At 43.1% G+C, this 21,561-nt stretch overlaps 1 protein-coding gene across 1 annotated transcript in view; it reads right to left on the bottom strand.

The window, feature by feature from the left end:
- Arfgef3 (ARFGEF family member 3) overlaps nucleotides 1-21,561 on the bottom strand; it is a 114,538-nt gene that overhangs the window by 64,344 nt on the left and 28,633 nt on the right. The window contains exons 4-7 of the mRNA XM_059272467.1: nucleotides 18,320-18,388; nucleotides 10,466-10,588; nucleotides 7,020-7,062; nucleotides 6,284-6,362 (exon numbers count right to left, since the gene is read on the bottom strand). Of these exons, the coding sequence (XP_059128450.1) occupies nucleotides 6,284-6,362; nucleotides 7,020-7,062; nucleotides 10,466-10,588; nucleotides 18,320-18,388 (314 nt within the window). The remainder of the gene's footprint in view (nucleotides 1-6,283; nucleotides 6,363-7,019; nucleotides 7,063-10,465; nucleotides 10,589-18,319; nucleotides 18,389-21,561) is intronic.

Here is a 21,561-nt window from a genome sequence, read left to right as displayed (position 1 = left end):
AGCAGCCAGAGCTCCTAACTGTTGAGCCATCTCTCCAGCCCTCAGATATATATATATTTAGGGGCAGCCATCATTATGGGCTGTCTTGATAAGCTAGTAAAGAAACAGACAACTCTGCAGGAAATACACTCTTATGTTCCCAGCTTATGTTTCCTCTCAGCGTCACCAAAGGGTGTTAAAATTCTAGTATGTCGTGAGACTCATAGGGAGGATAAAACTTAATTTCAAAGACACATTTAATCGAGGTTCAAATCTTCTAAAGAGGAACAATGCAAGAATCTCTTATGGAATGGACTGTCCATAAAAGGAGAAGTCTGACAATAATAGTAATATTTGGTTGTTCCTGTTTTTTTTTTTTTTTTCTTTTTCTAGTTTAAAATAAATGCCAGGAAAGAAGGCTAGTGTGCTGTGGGATGGTCTGTATGTCAAATGTGTTGCTCTGATTGGTTAATAAATAAAACACTGATTGGCCAGTAGCCAGGCAGGAAGTATAGGCGGGACAAGCAGAGAAGAGAATTCTGGGAAGGGGAAGGTGGAGACAGAGAGACACTGCCAGCCATCGCCACGACAAGGGAGATGTAAGGTACCGGTAAGCCATGAGCTATGTGGCAACTTGTAGCCTAATAGACATGGGTTAATTTAAGATAGAAGAATTAGATAACAAGAAGCCTGCCACGGCCATACAGTTTGTAAGCAATATCAGTCTCTGTGTGTTGACTTGGTTGAGTGTGGGACTGGCAGGTGAGAGAGATTTGTCCTAACTGTGGGCCAGGCAGGAAAACTCTAGCTACATTAGTGTTCTCAACAGTTAGGTGGTTCCCTACAGCAGGAGGGGGAAAGGGAGGAAAGGGGAAAGCAGGCTGTAAGAGCAAACTGGAAGGCTTAGAAGCTAGGAAGAGAGAAAAGGAATCTGCCCGTCTGTCCTAGAGGCCAGAAGTCCACACTCCCGCCAAACTCACAAAGATCGTGTCACTGCAAGACAAGCTGAGTGAGACAGAGGTTGGAGATGGTTCTATGATAATACCCAAACCAGACTCTAAAACTGGCTGGCTGGAGGCCAAACCCTGTGAATTTAAAAGTGTCTTTATATTTTAAAGGGCGGTGGTGGCGCACACCTTTAATCCCAGCACTCGGGAGGCAGAGTCAGGTGGATCTCTGTGAGTTCGAGGCCAGCCTGGGCTACCAAGTGAGTTCCAGGAAAGGCGCAAAGCTACACAGAGAAACCCTGTCTCGAAAAACCAAAAAAAAAAACCAAAAAAAAAAAAAAAAGGCCCATCAGGGGACACACTATATGGCCTTTTACAGAAAAAGTTCACCAACCCACAGTCTAAAAGATCTTTGTCCTGCACACTACAAGGTGCAGGACACATTGAAAAGAGAATGCTGCCTACATTTGTACATACACTCTGAGGATGAGAGAGAAGGGGATAAAGGATGAGTTGCCACAGAAGTTATTACCATTTGACAGAAGGCCAATAATGATTACAATTTGATTAGAAGAATCAGAAGGACAAGAAATAGTAACCCTTTGCAGGCCAAGTAAAGACTTCACATTTCACAGGGTGGTGGTGGCGCACGCCTCTCATCCCAGCACTCGGGAGGCAGAGCCAGGCGGATCTCTGTGAGTTTGAGGCCAGCCTGGGCTACAGAGTGAGTTCCAGGAAAGGCGCAAAGCTACACAGAGAAACCCTGTCTTGAAAAACAAAAACAAAAACAAAACAAACAAAAAAAAGATTTCCCATTTCTAGCTCCTCGCTCCTACACGTTTCCTTTCACTGCTGTGAAACTCGCACTCTCTTCACTGTGGGACGAGATAGAGAGGCACATAGCTCAAGCACTGATGTCAAGTGCTATAAATGAATCACTCAGTGTAGGTTTCTATGGTACTGCATAGGAGAAGCCCCCTTCAGAAAGGCCCAGGAGGAATGTGATAGGAAACGCTGCCTTTGCACAGCCCCGAAGTTCAAGCAGGTATCCGTGGCATCGTGGAGTTGGGCAAGAATATGCACAAATGCAGGGCGGGGTGAGGGGGGTAGGGGGGTGGGGGGGTGGTGCGGTTTGGCCTGGGAGGTTTTCATCGGGTGAAGCACAGGATGTGAGGGTCATGTTTGCAAGAGCTGGGCTAGAAGCCAGGCGCAGTGGGGCATGTCTGTAATCCCAGCACTTGCGGAGTTGAGGCAGGAGGTCAAGGTCATTTGTAGCTGTATATAAGGATGGGGGGGCAGTCTGGGCTACATGAGATTTGTTTTTTTAAAAAATAAAGGAGTGGGAATTCGAGGGATGGAGACACCAGAGAAGGATGGGCCCTATAGACTAGCTAAGATGTTTGAAGTTCTGGCCATGCAAAAATTTTGCTTAAATAGACTGGAGAGGGTTGAACATTGGAATCATACTGCCAATTACAAGCTTCTTTGAAAACTCAATTCTGAAAGGATCACTGTGTCTCGGGTTAACTTTTCGGATGACAAACTGGGGTCATTTTAAGATTTAATGTCCCAATGCAAAAATATCTTTCTCAAACTGTTTGTCTAGGATTGTAAAATTAAAGATAGAAAGTAAAGTTTCTCGATTTCTGAAGCCACCAGGAATAAGTCTAGGAGGGAGATGATGAGCAGTCGGGGTTATTGTGAATGTTTGCAAAGGCGGCTGAGGAACACTGTAGGCCCCAGACATCAGCCTCACTGACAGGAAGGCATAAGCCAAGGAAAACTAGCCCCGGAGTCTCCTTGGAGATAGTACCACAGTTTAAATGTGGGCTGCAGCAGTCTGGAAAGCAGGTATTTACGGTCTTGCATGGGTCATGCTAGGAAATGGAGCCACCAAAAATCTCAGCATCTTCCACGCATGCTCCTCGCTTAGAGACCTTTGACCATGTGCACAGTGTGCAAGCCTTTCGGGCTTGTGTACTTACTGACAGGCAAACACTTGGATGTATGGAGTGGGGAGGAGCCTAGAACCTAGCTACCTATTCCAAAATACATGGAGATGCGGGGGAGGGGGACTGTGTACTTAGGAGGGCTGGGAGCTACTCCTCTTGGTCTTTCGTTAGGGCATTTCATAATTCGCAGATTACCGGCTGGTTGTCTCATTGCCTGCTCATCGCTCAGGTCTTCCCAGGTACACAGCCAAGCAGAACAATTCTCTGCAGTGGACAGCTTGGCCATACAGCTGAGCGGCCGCCCAGCCAGGGAGATTATCTCCTGGGAAGATAATCAGCAGCACTTTCAGCATGTCACAGGAGTTGTCACAGTGTTGGGTTTTAAATGTTTTTTTTTTTTTTCCTCCAAATGTTTGCTCCCCTTTGGTCCAGATTTGAATTTAATTAGAAAAACAAGAGAAGGAAGCAAGCAATTATGTAAGAGCTGGAGTAGAATTTGCACAACCCATATGGCCACTCTGGCCAGCTTTATGGACTCCAAGCCTTCTTTGGTACAGACAGATTCCTGTCTGACATTCTTTGGAGCGGGAGATTGGGACAGAGTGGCAGATGACAGACAGAGAAGGAATCTCGTGCCACTCTAAGCCCAATTATTCTCTGAAAAACTCTTGAGCTGAAAGAGAGCATGTAGCTCAGCTTGTCTAATACAGAACGCTATTAATAGCACATCTCCAAGGCCTGTGGGTGAGACATACTGAGTACCTCAATGTATTTCAGAGTTCTCCGGAGAGATGCAGTATATCTCACACACACACACACACACACACACACACACACACACACACACACACACACACACGTCTCTATGAGACTAAGCCCTCGGAGGTACCTGGGGTCCCATTTTGAAAATGATCATTAGGACAAAGACTGCCCATTGGAATTTCAGAGAAAAAAAAAAAAAACGAGCTACTTGAAAGACAGATGAAATGGCAAGTTTAGCTAATAGAAAAGAAGGAATTGAGGGAGTAGAATCAGAAGAGAGCACACAAACATGAACATTCAAGAAGAAAGGGATGAATACTACAGTGTCAGCAGAGAAGTATGGGGTGCCTCCGCTACTCTAAGCATGCAGCGCCCAGCTTCTTTAGCAAACCCATCCCCTCCCCTTAGGGCACTAAAATTATTGGCAGAGACCATAAGCAATCAAATTCCCAGAGGCAGGATTGTGATCAGGGGCAGTGCATCAAAAACCCAAGACTGCACATCCCGTCAAAACCATGAAGCACAGTGCCAGGCTGCCTAACGCTGTCTAGGACTCAAGAGAAAAATGTGTTCTAGGCCATAGCAATTGCTTTCCCGTTTAAAGCCTCTCCTTAGATCATGGAGTTAAGAAATGTCGTCAATGGCTGATGGGCACTTCTGCCCTTTGGTTTTGTAGGCTTGTGCTTGGCACTTTCCTAAAAAAACTACAGACCAATTTTTGTCATTAAAAATGTCAATGTTCCCGACTCCATCAGAAAGTAGATTAGTGCCAGCAATTCCTAGAGCACACACACACCAGTTTAGAACCAGAACATATCAAATATCTACTACACGCCAGTCACAGTGCAGCGTATGATACTCCACACATACTACTACTTCCTTAAAGCTATCAAAAATAAACGCCTGTAATACTTATACACCAGGAGAACAACCTGGATGTCCTGGATAAGCCAGATTATATGATCCCCTTCCAGGTCTTTGTGGCTCATGTAGGAGCCAGCAGCATACAAAGAATCATAAATTTAGGGCCAGGCATTTATAGGACCCAACTGAAGATTTTTTTCTACCAATGAACAGTATACAGTTTACCTCTATCATTTATAGACTTCCAGGCTCATTCTGACATATCCTGATGGCTATATTTTAATTATAAATCACCATGATTACAAACAGACATCTATACAATTTAAAAACTCAAGGTTTTATTTTTCCCTTATGAAGCTGTTAAAAAGTTTCACTTATTTCTTTCCAGTAATGACCACCGTCGTTCTATGTCTTTCAAAGTTTTGGTGTCCTTTGCTGTACTTGCTCAGTGCCAAGGCTTAGAGAGGGTGGGGATGGGGAGAATGCATCTTTATAGTGGCAGCTCCCTCGTTGCTACCAGCCAGACGAGCCTTTCTGATGAACATCAATATTGCCATCAGATATTAAGAACAGACAAGACCTCTGCACGACTGTGATCAGGCAAGCTGGAGGCACGTGGACAACCGCTCTTGAACCATGGTTAAGGGAAGTACAGAGAGTGTATCCATGAAGGCGACCAAACCCTTTCCCATGAGAGGTGCCTACTTCTTCTCTAGTGAAAACTCAGCCACCAACTGTTTCTTCATGGACTACATAGAAATTAAGATGCCCGATGCTAGAACTGACCGTACATCCTGACAAGACTCAATCCTTGAACATAACTCTTATTTTACTGTAAAATCACCTAACTCAAACTAAAATTATGGTCTTTCCTAATCCACTTTTACTGGGTACTCTTAATTTCCCAAGGAGTGCGTGCTCACTGTGACAAGTTAGTAAGTCTAATTTTGTTAGCCTGAGGTGTTCCTGGTGTCTTAGTGGGTGGGCATCAGTTGACTTTTAAGGAAGTTTTCACATTTGTTCCTACAGTAACACTGAAATATCTTATATGACATATATTATTTTACCCACTATATAATAATAATATATATATAATATCAATTATTGTCTAGAAAGTATAAACTTAGCATGCCTGTACTCTCTACCAAGAGTCAAAAGCTAAGGACCAGAACAGAGAGTGTTAGAAAAAAGCCTACATAATTCAGCCTTATCATTAACGGAGCACAAAAGTCCAGCCAGGTCCCATGAGAAAGGTCATTGGCAGTCAGTTACACAGCAGAGCCATGCCCAAGTCAGGACCTACTCTTTTTTTTTTTTTTTTTCGAGACAGGGTTTCTCTGTGTAACTTTGGTGCCTGTCCTGGAACTTACTCTGTAGCCCAGGCTGGCCTCAAACTCACGGAGATCCGCCTGCCTCTGCCTCCGGAGTGTTGGGACTAAAGGCGTGCGCCACCACCGCCCGGCAGTCAGGACCTACTCTTACAGCCTCCAGCTCTGACTTCCCCCACTCTCTACTCAGCTTTGGGCTCAAGGGACTCACTCTTCTTTTTATGTATTGTTCCCCCCTTTCACTTCAGACAATGATACACTTTCAGAATGGCATTTAATAACCTGGGATGGACAGAGATCTCTGATTATGTTTCTCAGGAATGACAGGGAACCGTCAGTGGGAGGGAACTACTGAACAGATGGATACTCTATGGCTTCAATGATACTGTAGATAGAAGTTGCTTCAAAATGAACAACTGTTGGATATGAGCCAGGATGGAAGAGGACTTACTTTATGGAGGCTTGTAGCTTCTCACACAGGACAGCCAGGACAGAGACAACATCATCACAAAGGGCCTCTACTGTTAAGCCTTCAAAACAGAGGAGGTGCAAGCATTAGACACTGGTGGGCATCGGAAGCTCCTTCAATGCCCTTCCCATCCCATGCTTTTGATGGGTTTTAATGATTTTTAGATATGAGGCTTCTTTTAGGGTACCAGAGCCATCATAGGAAAGAGGAGAATGGAATAGAGCAGAATGGAATAGAGCCACTCCTTTTTAATGTAAAACAAACAAAAGACGACCCGGGGAGAAAATAAAAGATTCTTTCTCATTATAAGTAAATTTCTTCTACAGTCAATGCAAAGCTGTGTGGGTGAATTAAAAAAAAAAAAACATAATTCTAAAACAATAACATTATATGCCACTCAGGTTTCTAGAACTCCCTGCTCAATTCTCATTTGAGCAATTAAACCTGCATCAAAACAAGAAAGAAAGACAAGAAGGGAGGGGAGGGAGGGAGAACAAACAGCCTCCAAATGGGAGGGATGTAAAGTGCTGATCTCCCTCACACAGTTGGCACAGGAGACTGTAGGCACAGAAGGAAAACAGCAGCTGTTTAGATAATACTAAGCAAGGCGAAGCCAGGCAGAGCTTGGACCTTCTTTATATCCTCAGTTCCATGCACCAAGTAGGTATTCTTACATCCCAACCATTTTAAAAGGTCTAGTAAAAACTAAACCCAATACCTTGACTCCCGAAGTCCTGTGGGGCATCTGGGTTTTCAATTATCTAGTGAGGGAGACACAGAGAGACAATTAGAAGCTTCAGACAAGAAAAGTCCTGATTCTTAGACAATGCAAAGTTCTAGGAAACCAAATGGCGTCCTGAGGACTCTGGGTTCAGGTATCGTACCCAAGCACGCTGGAAGCATTTTACTGCTCATGACCCTGAAGAGAAAGACTGTGAGTGTGTCAGTTCCAAAATAAACTATTCAAGAGTTCAAACACTTCTTGGAATTTTAAGCCCCGTGGTATTCTTTCATTGCTGGGCTAGAACTTGGGCAATGTCTACCTGAAGAGGTGAGTTAATAACTCATCACAAGGTGACAGGACACACTATTCCTGGTCCTAACAGATCTAGACACAGCCATAAGAATAATCATCCTTGCTCTACTTGGGGATACAGGTTCAAAGATGAACATAGCTCAAAGTACCACCTTCCTGTTTGATGGGGGATCATATTAATGTGTGACTATCAAACAGCCTGGCTTGGAGGTCTCTAGGTAGATCCAGAACTATTAGAGCAGAGATACCACCTAGGAAAAACAGAAAGGGAAAGGCTTACAGGTAAGATGGCTCATGTTTTCATGGCAAGCATAACTCAGTGACCACAGAGCTGAGAATGGGAAGGAGGTGACTCGGTCTCCCTACCTCTCTACAGCAGGATTTGTTTGATAAGAAGGGCATTTTCATGCCAATTAGCTATCTGACATGTAAATCATGCCACAGTGCTGCATTTTTAAGACTCACTACAGGCACATATGTCTACTGCTCTGTATTCAAAATCTGCAAATTCAGCTGCTTCCACAGCAGATTTTGTGAGCTGTTACATTGGTGTCTCTAAGACACTTTCTAAGAGAATGCAACTGAATGACATTTAAAAGTAGAGATATACAGATAGCTCAGCCACCAGAAATTTATACGTGGCAATTTCACTTTGAAAGATCAGCAGCTTTATAAGTCAGCAATGGATTTGGTCATCTAAGTAATTCAATAATAAAGTGAGATGGTAACTCAGCATTTATAAGGATACAAAATCAGAACTGCAATCTGGCCTGGAGGAGGGGTGGGGGGGCTGCAGACATTATGTGAAAGGTGGACTTCATGATAATGCCTTTGCATTCCACAGGGGGCTGCACAAATTCCTTAGAGAGAACATTATCATTCTGATAGCCACGCCCCTTTAATCGCTTTTGAAAAAGCATCTAATTTTTAGGTGGAAAAACTGACAGTTCCCTCTGCTAGACATCACAAATGCTTCAAAGGTTACCATCCTGAGAATTTCATTTAGGTAAGAATGAAATGAGAATTTCATTTAGACAGGCAATCCATCTCCAAAGGACTGCCTGAGTAATAATACAAAGGAAGTCTATGGGGAACAACAATTTTCCACATGATTTTTTAGATCTTGCCTTTGATTGGGGTGAGTCTAGACGGTCAGCGATGAGCAGGACCAGCAGGCTGACTGGTCACATAAAACACAGGATAGAGACAACCAGACCTCCTCAGCTGTCCCTGCTACCATTCTGAGGGAGACCTAAGCACTAGGAGGCTGAGGCACGTGACTCACCACCTAACGTAGTTATGTACCATTTAATGATAGGGACATACTCTGAGAATGTCACTGCTAAACGATCTTTGTCATTGTGTGACATAAATTATATACGTAAAACCCAAAATGATTTAGCCTACTATACTGCTTGGCTAGATAGTGTTCTATCACAGATACAGATCTTTGCCCCAAACATCATTATGACTGTCCTCTAGTTACAGTTCCAAAAATAAAATTAAATGATCATAATTTGGAGTACTTTAAAATATTGCACTTAAATGTTTTATTTAAAAATCTTAGGTATTACTAATAGTAGACTACTCAATTGTGTTACGAGTTAGCAAGGACGAAATATGACATTATTTTAGAAATTTTAGCATCTGAAATTCCTTCTCTCCTAATACGTTTTCCATTTATAGATTCTTTTGAGCCAACATTCCTGTATCCATCATATCCAAAATCACAGGATAAATGAGATCACTTCCAACAAGGGGTTATCTAAAGTAACTGATAGCTTAGTTTATCAGAAATTTGGGCTTTGGGTATAGCAAATACAAAAGGAAAAAAAATAATCAGTATTTGTTTTTCTAAATTATTGCTGCTTGTCTGCACTGGCTGCCAGAGCACATGTGGATGGAGAATGTGGTCTGGGAGTCAGAGGCCAGGGCTTAACTTTGCTTCCTTCAAGGACAGCTCATTAACTTTATAGCTCAATTATCTCTCTCCAGGCTTTTGCATCTCATCTGTAAAATAAGGAATGCAGAAAGTGGACTTGACTATCTGTAGGGTTCCCTTCAAGTCCATAGTTTCCTCAAAAATTAGAAAACAATTGAAGTAAAAAAAAATGAGGAATATTTGAAATTGAACAGCTGAAAACCCATCTCTGTCTACGGAGATCTCCAACCCCAACTGAGATTGCCTACCCTGAACAATAATGAGATTCATCGCAGTGAGCACTTTGTTGGGTTTTATGGGAATTTTAACGAGTTATCATTACAGAGGCCGATTTTAAAGTCGGAGCAAAACATTAGTTTTGAAGCTGTGTCTCTTATTGACATCCCTAGAAGAAAACACACACCAAAAGGTGACTTTCATCCCCTGGAGACTCATGTTAGACAGTCTGTGCAGGTTTAGAGTAGAAAGTTCTAGTGGGCTTTGAGGTCACCAGATACTTAGCTTTATATTGCTGGCCCCGGCAGGTGGGAGGGGACATCCTTCTGTCACTTTAGTTAATCCAGGAAATTGCATCCAAGCTCATACCATGCTGTGAACTGCTACTTTCCCCCCCTTCATTTTACATGTTAACTGCCATAATATGTTTTAAAGTTTTAAAAATTGTTTCTTGTGTATGGTTGCTTTGCCTGCCTGTATATCTGTGCACCACATGTGTGCCTGGCACCTGAGGAGGCCAGAAGCAGCCATTGATTGGATTCCCTGGAACTGGAGTTACAGACAGTTGTGAGCTGCTATGTGGGTGCTCAGAATTGAACCCAGGTCCTCTAGAAGAGCAGCCAGTGTTCCTAACTGCTAAGCCATCTCTCTAGTCACCTACATAATATTTCTAACAAAAATATTTAATGGGAAAAGTTCTTAAAAACTGTAAAAACTTAAATGATCAAAATTTTATTGTAGTTTATTACAAAAAACCATAAGGAAGAGCACTTCATATTTTGGGGGCAAAATAGGCAAATTTCTATATAGCTAAATTTATATAAATAAACGTCCCAGTAAAAAGTACTACCCAGTGTTTTCAGTGGACAGTAGCCATGGCGGTGCAGGCCCAGGGCCTGGGACATATAACATGCAGTAACATACGTGTCATCACCAAACCCGCGCTAGACATGCGACACGATGAGCTCACCGTGTTCTCCTGCCTCTGCCGTAACTGTAAGGTCAGGTCGCTCAACATCTGACTGAGAGTGGCGCGCACAGCCGTGTTGATGCTGCGCTGGTGACAGCTGCATGTGTAGGTCTCGATGCACACCTGGGGAGGAGACAGGAATCACGCACGCACGCACGCACGCACGCACGCACGCACGCCCGACAGCCCATTATCCCAGACAGTCCTCGGCCTTCCGCAGCAAGAATGCCAGCTTGTTAAATTACAAGCTCTTGCTTTCTTGTACCTGAGGTTGGCCTTGAACTCAGGGTCCTCTTGCTCTGGCCTCCAAATCCTTCTGAAAGGGCAAGTCAGCTTGACTCTAAACTCTTTATTAATAAAAAATAACTAGCCACATTAAAGACCTCTGGAAATTTGTTTTTAAGCATTCACAGAACCCTTTCCCTGTCTATCACCACTCTCATAATCTCGCGTTTCTGAGTTTCACAGGGGAATACATATCTGTGGAGGGTTTGTGACCCCAACAATTCTAAGAGAAGCTCAGATGGCCAGAGAAAGCCATTTGTTTCACAACAGCGCTGGGCGTGGGAAATCTCGGAGGTGTAATGAGTTTGAGTGTGTGTGAACCGTTGCTGTGTTCTCCGAACAATCACAAAGGTAGAATGACTTGTGGGAAGAGGTGTTTCCTGGACACTGCGCGGCCCCTGACTCAGGCAGGGGTACTGTGATCCAACTCAGAAGATTGGGAGGGAAGTCACAGGCTTGGGCTTCCCTACATGCAGGGAGCCCTGTCATGGAGTGTGTCCTCTGAGGAAACGCTGCAAACCCTGTCCACAGAGTTCTTTCACAAACAGTGCCTTCTATTGAGATGGGGGGCTCCATAGCAGGGGTGATCCTGCACCCATGAGGCGATAGTCAGTTGCTGTGGGATGTCTTTCTGTACGCTGTGAATATATGTTGCTCTGATTGCTTGACAAATGAAGCTGCATTGGCCTATGGCAGGGCAGGATGGAGCCAGACAGGAAAATCCAAGAGAGATCGTGAAAGGAGAAAGGAGAGTGGGGGGAGACGCCAACTGCTGTCCAAGGAGCAACAGGTAATGGATGCAGTTAAAGCCACAGAACATGTGGGGATACATAGATTAATAGTTATGAGTTGAGTTAAGTTGTAAGAGCTAGCTAGCAAGAAGCTTGGGCCAACAGGCCATAGAATTTGCAATTAATATTAAACTTTGGAGTTATTATTTTATAAGCGGCTGCGGGACCACAGGGCCGGGTGGGACAGGAGAAACTTCCGGCTACACTCAGTCTCATAAGCCACACTGCCAACTGAGAGCCAGAGAGCCACCTGCCCTACTGTGAGGGAAAGCTACACAGTGCCACTGTCCAGCCTGTTTCCTGTCCCTTGTTCTACTGTGTGAACGGGCCAGTCGACGCCTCCTTGGATCTGTGGTTCTGAATCTCTAGTTAAAACTAAAGAGGATTGTTGGTGGCTAGTTATGGGGAAATCCTAGATTTGGGGTGGGGGTGGGGGATCTCTTACTTGATAACAACTCTGAATGTCATGTCATGGCTTTTGAAGGTTCATGGCCTCAAATTCTCGAAGCTCTAAGGATGGGCCTAGCAATGAATGCCTGCTTAAAATTTGCCTACTTTTTTCTCTCCATAAGGCCATGTGTCCTTCAACAAAGAGGTAAACAGAAAGACAAAAGAATTGAATAAACTGAAATTATTCTTCTAGGAACAGCTCCTCATGGGCACTAATAAAAACAGGTTCACCCCTAAATGGAAAATTTAATTTGATGACTGATATCTGAGATGAAAGAGAGAGAATATTAATCCTTGTTGTTGCTACTGCTCAAGGTATGAGAAGTTTCTTGGCATGTCACACTATAATAGTCTTTTTGTAAAATTAACCAAAAGCTAATGTTTTCTTTTTATTATTATTTTTCAGTGTTGGGTTGGAATCCCGGCCTTGTATATCCTGGGATTCCATTTACCCATAACCCTTAACTCCACAAAATAAGTATTTTTAAAGTTTAATTCATACCCTACATACTATTTAATATTTCCCAAAGGACATTTGAAACTTAATACTGGATTTGGATATTGGTCTAGATGGGTTCTTCTATAGTTAAAAAAATAGGAACAAGTTACAAAATATTTTTTTTTGTACAACTATTTAGGACACGTGAATCTTAATTTTTTTTTCTGAAATAGATCTCATTATGTAGCCTAGCCTGGCCAAGAACTAACTACATAGACTAGGCTGGCCTGAACCCAAAGAGCTCTGTCTTGGCTCCTGAGTGCTGGTATTAAAGGTATGTGCTCATTTTCTCAAATAATTATGGATTATAATAGATTTCGAGACACAGTAATTTATATGTACTTTAGGGTGATGTTTTAATCTCCAGAGCTTATTCTTTGGGATATGATAAAATAACTTGAAAACTCTGAAATTACTTTTAAATGAGTGCAGCATTGCACTTTGATGAAACCAATTTCTTTGTGGTCTATAATTAGGCACGCAAATGCCATTGATCTCATAATTTAATGGTTTCCTTACACATTTTTCAGGAAATCTTTGTAACTTTTGATGTTTAAAATAAGTTTTCACATATATTCAAAGAGGACTCTTAATCCATAAAAGCACTGCATTTGAAAGAGTAGCCATTTTGAAAGCTCAACCATAGACTTAACATAAATTCTCTTGAACTCCAAGCCATACACGCTAGCCCAACTCCTTTAAGACATGGTATCAGTCCCTTGAAACCTGTGAAAGAAAGCATCCATAGAAAATCAAACTTTATATAGCACAATGTTCTAATAAATAGAGAACTTTGCAAATACCAAATGTATTTTTTCTTAGTGTAAATGTCACACTGTTCTTAGTTGTTAATATTAAGAGAATAACATGGACCAGGACTTATCACAAGAGGTTTTTCATTAAGGGAAATGATGAACGCATTTACTCAGTGAAGAAAAAACTGTTACATTAAGAAGCTTATTCTGTCAAATTTGGGAATGTAATGCTGAATATGACAAAGAGATATACTATTAAATACAAACAGTATCACTTCTTTCTGACATCTCTTTTTAAGTGTTTAGAACAAAATGCTTCATCAGCTACTCTGAGAGGGTAATTGGTCGTGGTAGTGGCTGGATATACCCACAATGCATTGTATTTATGTATGAAATGACAAAAATAAAATAAAATAAAATTCTTTCTTATCTTTTTTTTAAATTTCTTTTTGAGACAGGGTTTCTCTGTGTAACAGCCCTGGATGTCCTGGAACTCACTCTGTAGACCAGGCTAGCCTCAAACTCACAGAGATCCACCTGCCTCTGCCTCCTGAGTACTGGGATGAAAGGCGTGCGCCGCCGCCACCGCCACCACCACCACCACCTGGCAAAAAATAGTTTCTTAAGCTTTCTGTAGTGGTAAGTTGTTAAACTAGTTAGTTAACGGAAATAGGGTTATATTTTTAAATTTGAACACTGTATTCAACACCAGAGAGATTTTAAAAAATTGCATGAAAGCTTTACTTCTTTTGCTGCAAGGCAATACTAAAAATAAGCACATTTGGAAAAAGGAGCCAAGAGAATGCCACGTCCAAAGGCAGGCTGAGTTTCTGCAGCAGAGCTGCAGATTCCTCTCTTCTCCCAGAATCATTCTACCCATTGTGCTCTTTGCATCTGTCATGTAAATTTTGAAAAGCCTCAAGCCAATACCCTGGCCAGAAGTGCAGAAAGGCCAACTGAAATAGCGTGTGAAAAAAACCACAGGCCCCTGATCACCAGGGAGTGCATGGAGACACAGATCAGTGAAAAAAAGCCACAATGCACATTTTGATCATGTCCTGCATGTGTGGACATCCAGCTTATGACATGCTAGACATGTCATTATAGCATGGATGGTTAATGAAAACAAAAAACAAAAAATCTCCCAAAGGAGAAAAAGAACCAGAAAACGCGAGTCTGCAGGTAAGCACAAGAAACAGACCTTTACATCACTGGCTAAGGGTGACAAATGGCAGTCCCAGGCAAAACTCACCATGAAGTAGCACCGAGGTACACAGTACTCAGGATATTTTGGCCCAACTACATACAAATTTAAAAGGAGATGCTTCAAGAGAAACTTGCCTAGCTTTGTAAAGTACACATAAGTTTCACTTCACTGAACATGCACACAACTTTCTTTTGCCTGTCTGAAGAGAGTTAATGGCATTGCTACACACAAAAAAAAGTGTATGTGTGTGATACTGAATCATTAGTTCTACAGAGAGAAGAGCTCATATTTCTCCAGTTGAAAAAATAAATGGTACAAATGAAAACTAAGTCAGAGTGAGGAAGTAGGATCAGAGATTAAACTATTAGGAAGCAATGTCTTCTACATAGAGAAGACAGTAAATGCTTGTTAATCACAAGAGAACTGGACAAGCTTTGATTATCACTGTGAGTCTAAACTGTATGAGGAATCATGGTGATGGATCAGTCACCAGGCCATTTCTTATTGTTTCTGAAAGAGGTCTCCTTCCTAACAGGTACCTGTAGTGGTGGGTATATAAAAAGAGGAACCTTGTCAAATTGGTTCGTTCTCTCTCTCTCTCTCTCTCTCTCTCTCTCTCTCTCTCTCTCTCTCTCTCTCTCTCTCTCTGTGTGTGTGTGTGTGTGTGTGTGTGTGTGTGTGTGTGTGTGTGTGTGTGTCACAGAATTTCAGTCGAACTGTTCCTAGAAAGAAAGTGTATATGTGTATATTTTAATTTGGGCAATAATGCCAGATAGAGAAGTTTGCTGTATTTTCTTTTAGATCTCAGCTTTAAGGAAAAGTCTTCATAAGCCTGGCATACATGGAAAACTACCTTTCATTTTCCTCCCTCATATTTTTTTGTTTTGTGTTTTGGTCTTACACTGGCACATTGTAATGACCTAAGACACCCTACCTCATCAATTCCTACACCACTCCAATTAGAGCCTTCTGCCCAGTCTAGTTTTCCTGAGACCTAGCCTTTTCCCTATGAAATCGCCCTAAATGAAGTGGTCTCACTATTCTCTGTGTCTTCTGACTACAAATAATTCCACTCATTACTATCAAATCAGAGAGAAACAGATGCGAAAATCCCTTGCAGTAAAAGACCAGCTCTCTCCCAGTCCATCTAGCAGTAAGTCATACATGTACAGATAAGCCAGAGGAGTCGAACCAGGACCAATACAGAGAGGGAGGCACAGGGAAGAAGGGAAAAGGAAAGGGCTTTGGGGATGTAAAGTAATTCCTTAGAATATCTCCTCACTTCTGTGGTCTGAACTTGTTTGAGGTGGTAGGCCTGCATACTTCCAACAGCCATGGGCTCTAGAGTCACAAAAATTAAGTGTGTCTCTATTTCACTTCATCTGTAAAAATGTGTCTCAATTATCTAATAAATGCCTCAGGAAAAGTCCATCATTTTCTAAACTGATGGTATGCAGTAAGCAATATAGCAGTGATTAACATTAGCACATGCTTGCAATATAAAAAGTCTAGGTTTTCTTTGGGGGGGCATTGTAGAGGTGAGGGGAGGATATGGGGGGACTGGGAGATGAGCGGAATTAGGGTGTATCATGCGAAATTCCCAAAGAATCAATAAAGAAATTACGTTAAAAAAAAGAAAAAAATAGCAAGCTGTAGAAACTAGGGCATGAACATGAACTTTACTTGGTTTGTGGTTCTTTATAGCCAGGGTGAGTAGAGCGTACAGGACAATGAAGATGTAGAGCCATGCTCTTGGGACTTGATGATGGATGGCTTTTATTAACCAGTGTTTTGGAAAAGACAGATGCTGGGCAGAAGAAGTAAAAAGGGGGAAATCCCTGGAAAGAAGAATGTTAGCAAACTAAGCCCAGCAAAAGTGGTTCTGAAACAGATTTTTCCCTGAGACCAACAAGCTTGCTATAGGGAGGAAAAAAAGACTAGAAGTTTCTAGGAATCAATAAGATTAACTATCAAATACATATTTCTAGCCAAGGCTTTTGGCCCTTGAGAAATTCAATAGAGCTGTCTTCACCAGGCTCGGTGACAGTCCTCAGATCTTTCCAATGGGACAGTGTCGTTAACCATTTCCAAATCAGCCTCGGACTGCTTTTGGCTATGATTCATCCTCTTCTTTTGTGGAAGATCTTGACAATTTCTGTGCCCTCGGCCTTTCCCGATATTAAGGGAGCAGCTGTCTTTGGGAAACTCAACATGTCTCCTAACCTATGCATAATACTAAAATAAGCCCATGGCTGAATCTTGACCCATCAACACTGTGTGTCCATGTGGAGGACTGGTAATGACAGTTCATGAAACTGAATCGTAAATAATGGTTGCTTATTTTGTAATTGCCCCTTTAATAAATCTGGTCCTTTTTTTTTTTTTTTTTATTCCTCTTGTAACACGGAAGGTATGCTTGTAAAGAACTTTTTCTGACTAGAGGTTAATTCAGCAAACTCATGTTAGACACACAGACCAAGACTGTTTCATATTTACATTTTGAAAGCTTAATGATCCCTTTATGGTCTCAACAGTACCTCCGGGAACTAGGGCTCATTTTTCATACTTAAGTACATATCTCATTTCCTGATCAACAGGTTTCAGGGTAAGCGACATCCTGAATGATCACCAGTGTCTACCAGAGAGAGAAAGGGCAAAGAACAGCTGGATTCTTTCCCAGCTGTGACTTAGGAGCTTGTTTTAGTTTTCCTAAGTTGCTTCCCTAACTATTTTAAAAAGACAGTGGTGAGCACTGTGCACGTCGGGACTCGACCAACACTAACAGCATTTGTGTGGAATGTGGGTCTTGAGTCTAGCTGGAACCACCATGCTATGAGATGGAGTAATTGTGATGCACGAGGGCCAGAGAGAAGCTTAGGAGATCCTCCAGGGTGGGGGGTGGCAAGATCCACACCAAACAGGGAAGCTCCTTCCTGAGCATGCTCATTTACCATTAGCTTATATACATCGAGACACATCAATGTCACAAAGGGAACAATGTCCATCTCTACAAATCCATGATTGAAAGCTGCTGCATGGTGTGCTGGGAGCCAGCGAACTTCTGCTTCCCTTTTGACAGCCAAGAATGTTTTCTACGTCATCTGGGCTGAAAGTGAAGCTCGGAGGTAGAATCCCATGATTTTAGAATACAGAAGAGTATTGCTGCTTCCTGGCCTGAACATGTAACTCCTCCTGGAACAAGCAAATACTGAAAACATTCTTTTCCAGGAATGGAAGGAAAACTCCACCAGGCAGAGTGACGCTCAGCTCTGAAAAGACAATGTTTCCAGAAGCTAAGGCACATGCCAGACATTCAAGGAGCCAGGTTTTCTGCTGGCCACAGTTTGGAATGTGCTGGAAGGCACATGGGACTCTAGTAGAGCACAGATGGGAAAGAAGGACCTTTCCAGTGAGTTACAGAATGCAGTTCTCAGGGCTTGTGAGTCAGACAGAATCGGATCAATAAACATTTTTATAAATCTCACACTTGGCTTCTTAAACAAAAAATGCTTTGCAATTATTCTTAGGGGAAAAAAAAAAACAGACTGAGAAAGACTGTGCCTGGGTGCAGAGGAGTGGGAGCCTGGTACTGTTGCTCTCATATGTAAAGCCTCAGGCCAACCAAACCCAAGCAGGCACAGTCCTAAGACCCACGGCATTAGGAGCAAGGATGGCCGGTCGCCCAGCGTGTTTCCCACAAAGCAATCCAGGAGAAACTCCCCCACCGTCTTCAGAGAAGTGACCAGAGAGTCTCTCTGATGGTACTCAGATCTAGTCAAGTATATCCCTCCTTCCCCCCACCCCCCCTCCCCGCCCCCGTCAGCGGAAAAGCAGCTGCCAGCTGCTGGTACCAACGGTAATACTCACCTCTGCGATCTTCAGCACGGCGCTCCCATTCAGGTCAAACGTTGGGGTGTAGGTGATGCACAGTAAAACCTAGACCCCACAAGAAGTGAAGGGAGAAGGGAGAGAGAGGGTTAAAATACAGAAATATGTGCGTGTGGTGGTTTGAAAAAAAATGGCCCCCATAGGTTCATGTGTTTGCATGGTTAGTCCCCAGTGGATGAACTGTTTGGAAGAATTAGTGAGTACGTCCTGGTTGGAGGAGGTGTGTCACTGGGGCTGGGCTTTGAGGTTTCAAAAGCCCACACCAGGCCCTGGTACATTCTCTCCTCCTCCTTCTCTCCCCTCTTCTCCTCTCCCATTCCTCTCCTCTCCTTTTCCTCTCCCACCCACCTCCTCTCTTCCTGCTGCCTGTGGATCGGGATGAAGGCTCTCAGCTACAACATTGCCCACACCTTCTCCATCTTCTGTCCCTAGACTGAAATGTCACTGTGATTGTCTAGTCTTACCCCTTCCCAAAGCCACATGGCATCAGACATTCTTTTATACTACTGTCTTCTCTCCTGTAACTGTCCCCAGGATGGTCTATGGCATCTTCTTACTTTCTGGTCTCGGATTCCCTTTCTTCCCTAAGATCTAGAGTGAAATGGTTGATGACATTCACAAAATCTTTAAGACTCATTAAATATTCTTCTTTCGGCCGAGTGGTGGCGGTGCACACCTTTAATGCCAGCACTCGGGAGGCAGAGCCAGGTGGATCTCTGAGTTCAAGGCCAGCCTGGGCTACCAAGTGAGTTCTAGGAAAGGTGCAAAGCTACAAAGAGAAACCCTGTCTCAGAAAAAAAAAAAAAAATTCTTTCTACTAACAGAGCTATTAGGGAACTGGTCAATAAGAGCCTCTGGTGTTTAAGAATCACTTCTATCTTTGTAGGTAGGAATTCAATCTCCCACCGCTCTGTGACTTCTGATTATTCTTGCTGGAGAAGAACAGATAGGAACGTGCTGGGGCCTTCTGCCTGACCCCAAACCCAACAGCTTTGCCTATCTACAGTGTGACCTGTGAGAGACAACCTCTGGGGACGTCTTTCATCTGGTTGCATTCACGAAAGAACATAGAAGCCCAAACATATATATATATACCTAATACAGGATATGTACTTAACCAGCTCACCGAAAACCAATTTCTCAGCCTTTCGGTCTGAGCTGCAGGCTAAGCCAGCCCCCAGGAGGTTGGCCTCTCCTTCAGAGAGAGCAAACTGTGTAACTAAGGAAAGAATAGGTTTTTTTTTTTTTTTTTGGCCAAGTTATGTCACCAGATTAGACAAGTTACTTATGGATTTTCTCCCCAGTTTTTCTATTCACACAGTGGCTTTATACCGAGTTGACTCCAGATAAAAATTGGTTCTATGTCATTGTGACCAGAAAAAAGGGAATGTGGGAGCAACTGTCCTTTGACCCCATGGGATGTGGGTCATCTTTTGAAGCTGGGCTTGGTAGGCAAGGAAAGGTACGGACAACGGGGTCATCTCAGAACTTGCTTGGAGGGAGTTCTAGCTTCTGGGCCTCCACAATACACAAGCTTGGTGTGTTGCCTGAAGCCTCTGTCCTGGGCTTTTCCTACATGCCTCCTGCAAGGCTCCTTTCATGGACTTCCTCTAGGTCTCATCTTCCAGGCTGAAGCTTGAGGGACTTGGGTGTCAGCACTTTGGAGATCTATTCCCTCTACTACCCTCCTTCACACGGCCTCTGTCACACCTGAACCCACACCCGCCTCGTCAGTTACTGGCTTACTTCTGTATGTATACTCTAACCCGTAGGCTTGACTGTTCATTGTGTACTCAAGACACACCCATCTGATGCCGTCTTGCTTTAGTATTTTGCCACATGGCACGACCTCCTTTACTTCTCTTTTTATATACCATGTCTGGCAAGGGGAAGGAAAATTAAGAAGATGGCGGCTGGAGGTGGCAGTGATGGTTTTTGGTATCTTGGTCCAGCTGGACTTGTGGGTTTGAGAATATTGGCAATAAAGACCGGCGACTGGTAACACTTTATGAGATGCCGAAGGCAAATATTTGTCTGAACTGGTTAACTATTAACATTACTTACAGGGCTGCTAATCAGTTTTTCTGCTTTCCAGCTCCCCACGTATTCATTTGAGGTGTCAAAAAGTAGATTTAGAAAGAATTTCAAATCTGACCCAGTTCACAAGAGCTTCATTTAGGCAGCAGAGCTGAGAATTAGGCATCTATGGGGAGGCAGCAAGGGCTATAAATTGGCAGTATTCAATGAAGAAGTCTCTGGGGAGAGACATAGAAAACTCATTTCTGCACATGACAGGAAATCTTGGCACGAGGGAAGCCTAGCATGCTCGGGGAGAGGCCTCCAGCCAGGGCAGACAGAAAACCGGGGATCTCCTACCCAAGCCCCACCCTTGGCAAGGCTAGAGAAGAAAGCTTTGCACACCAATGTCTAGTTACCAGTATCCAGAGACTTCCTGACCTACCTGGAAAAAGAAAAACCAACAAACAGCAAACAACGAGAGGAAGGCAAGCACATTAATAAGGCCATTCACTGTGTGGAAAACACACTGGGCCTTAACTGCGGAGCTGGTGGTGGTATCCATGGCCTCCCATGACTCACAAGATAAAGGGCATGGTATCTGGCTAGGCTGATGTGGCAAGGAGAAAAAAAAAAATGATAAATGGAGTGACTATACTGCCCCGCCCCCGGTGCTCAGCAAGTACTAATCTATCAGCTCACAACACAGACGGGGTGTAGGAAACACAGGGTAATAGCAAATTAATTTAGTGTCTGGCTTTCTCCGGATAATGAGCAGGCAAAAGTGTGCGTTAACACTCTGAGCACGTCGGCTCCAAGGAAAACAAGAGTACCTAAATATTGAGGGCAATTCCATTAGAAACACGTCCTTCCCAGGGGTAGGATCACATATTGACTAAATCAGCACAACAGCAAGAGTCTGAGGGACAGGCAGCATCTAGCCATCGAACTGGCTGGAACTGACGCAGTAAATGAGCTAAGACGGAAACAGAGAAAACAGAGCAAAGTCTTCCATGGAGAGAGAAAGAACATCACCATGCCTACTAAAAATGCCAAGTCTCTTTAAAAAATATAGTAACTGAATAGCTGATACGTGTAAGAAGTAACTCCTCATCAAAAATGTATCTAGAAACCTGGGTTAAAAAAATGATAGAGTGGAAAAGAGAAATTTGGGCTGAGGAGAAATCTCAGTTGTAAAGTGTATG

The sequence above is a fragment of the Peromyscus eremicus genome, chromosome 8b, assembly GCF_949786415.1.
Source record: "Peromyscus eremicus chromosome 8b, PerEre_H2_v1, whole genome shotgun sequence".
Classification (NCBI taxonomy): Eukaryota; Metazoa; Chordata; class Mammalia; order Rodentia; family Cricetidae; genus Peromyscus; species Peromyscus eremicus.
This window is presented reverse-complemented; position numbering and strand designations above follow the sequence as displayed.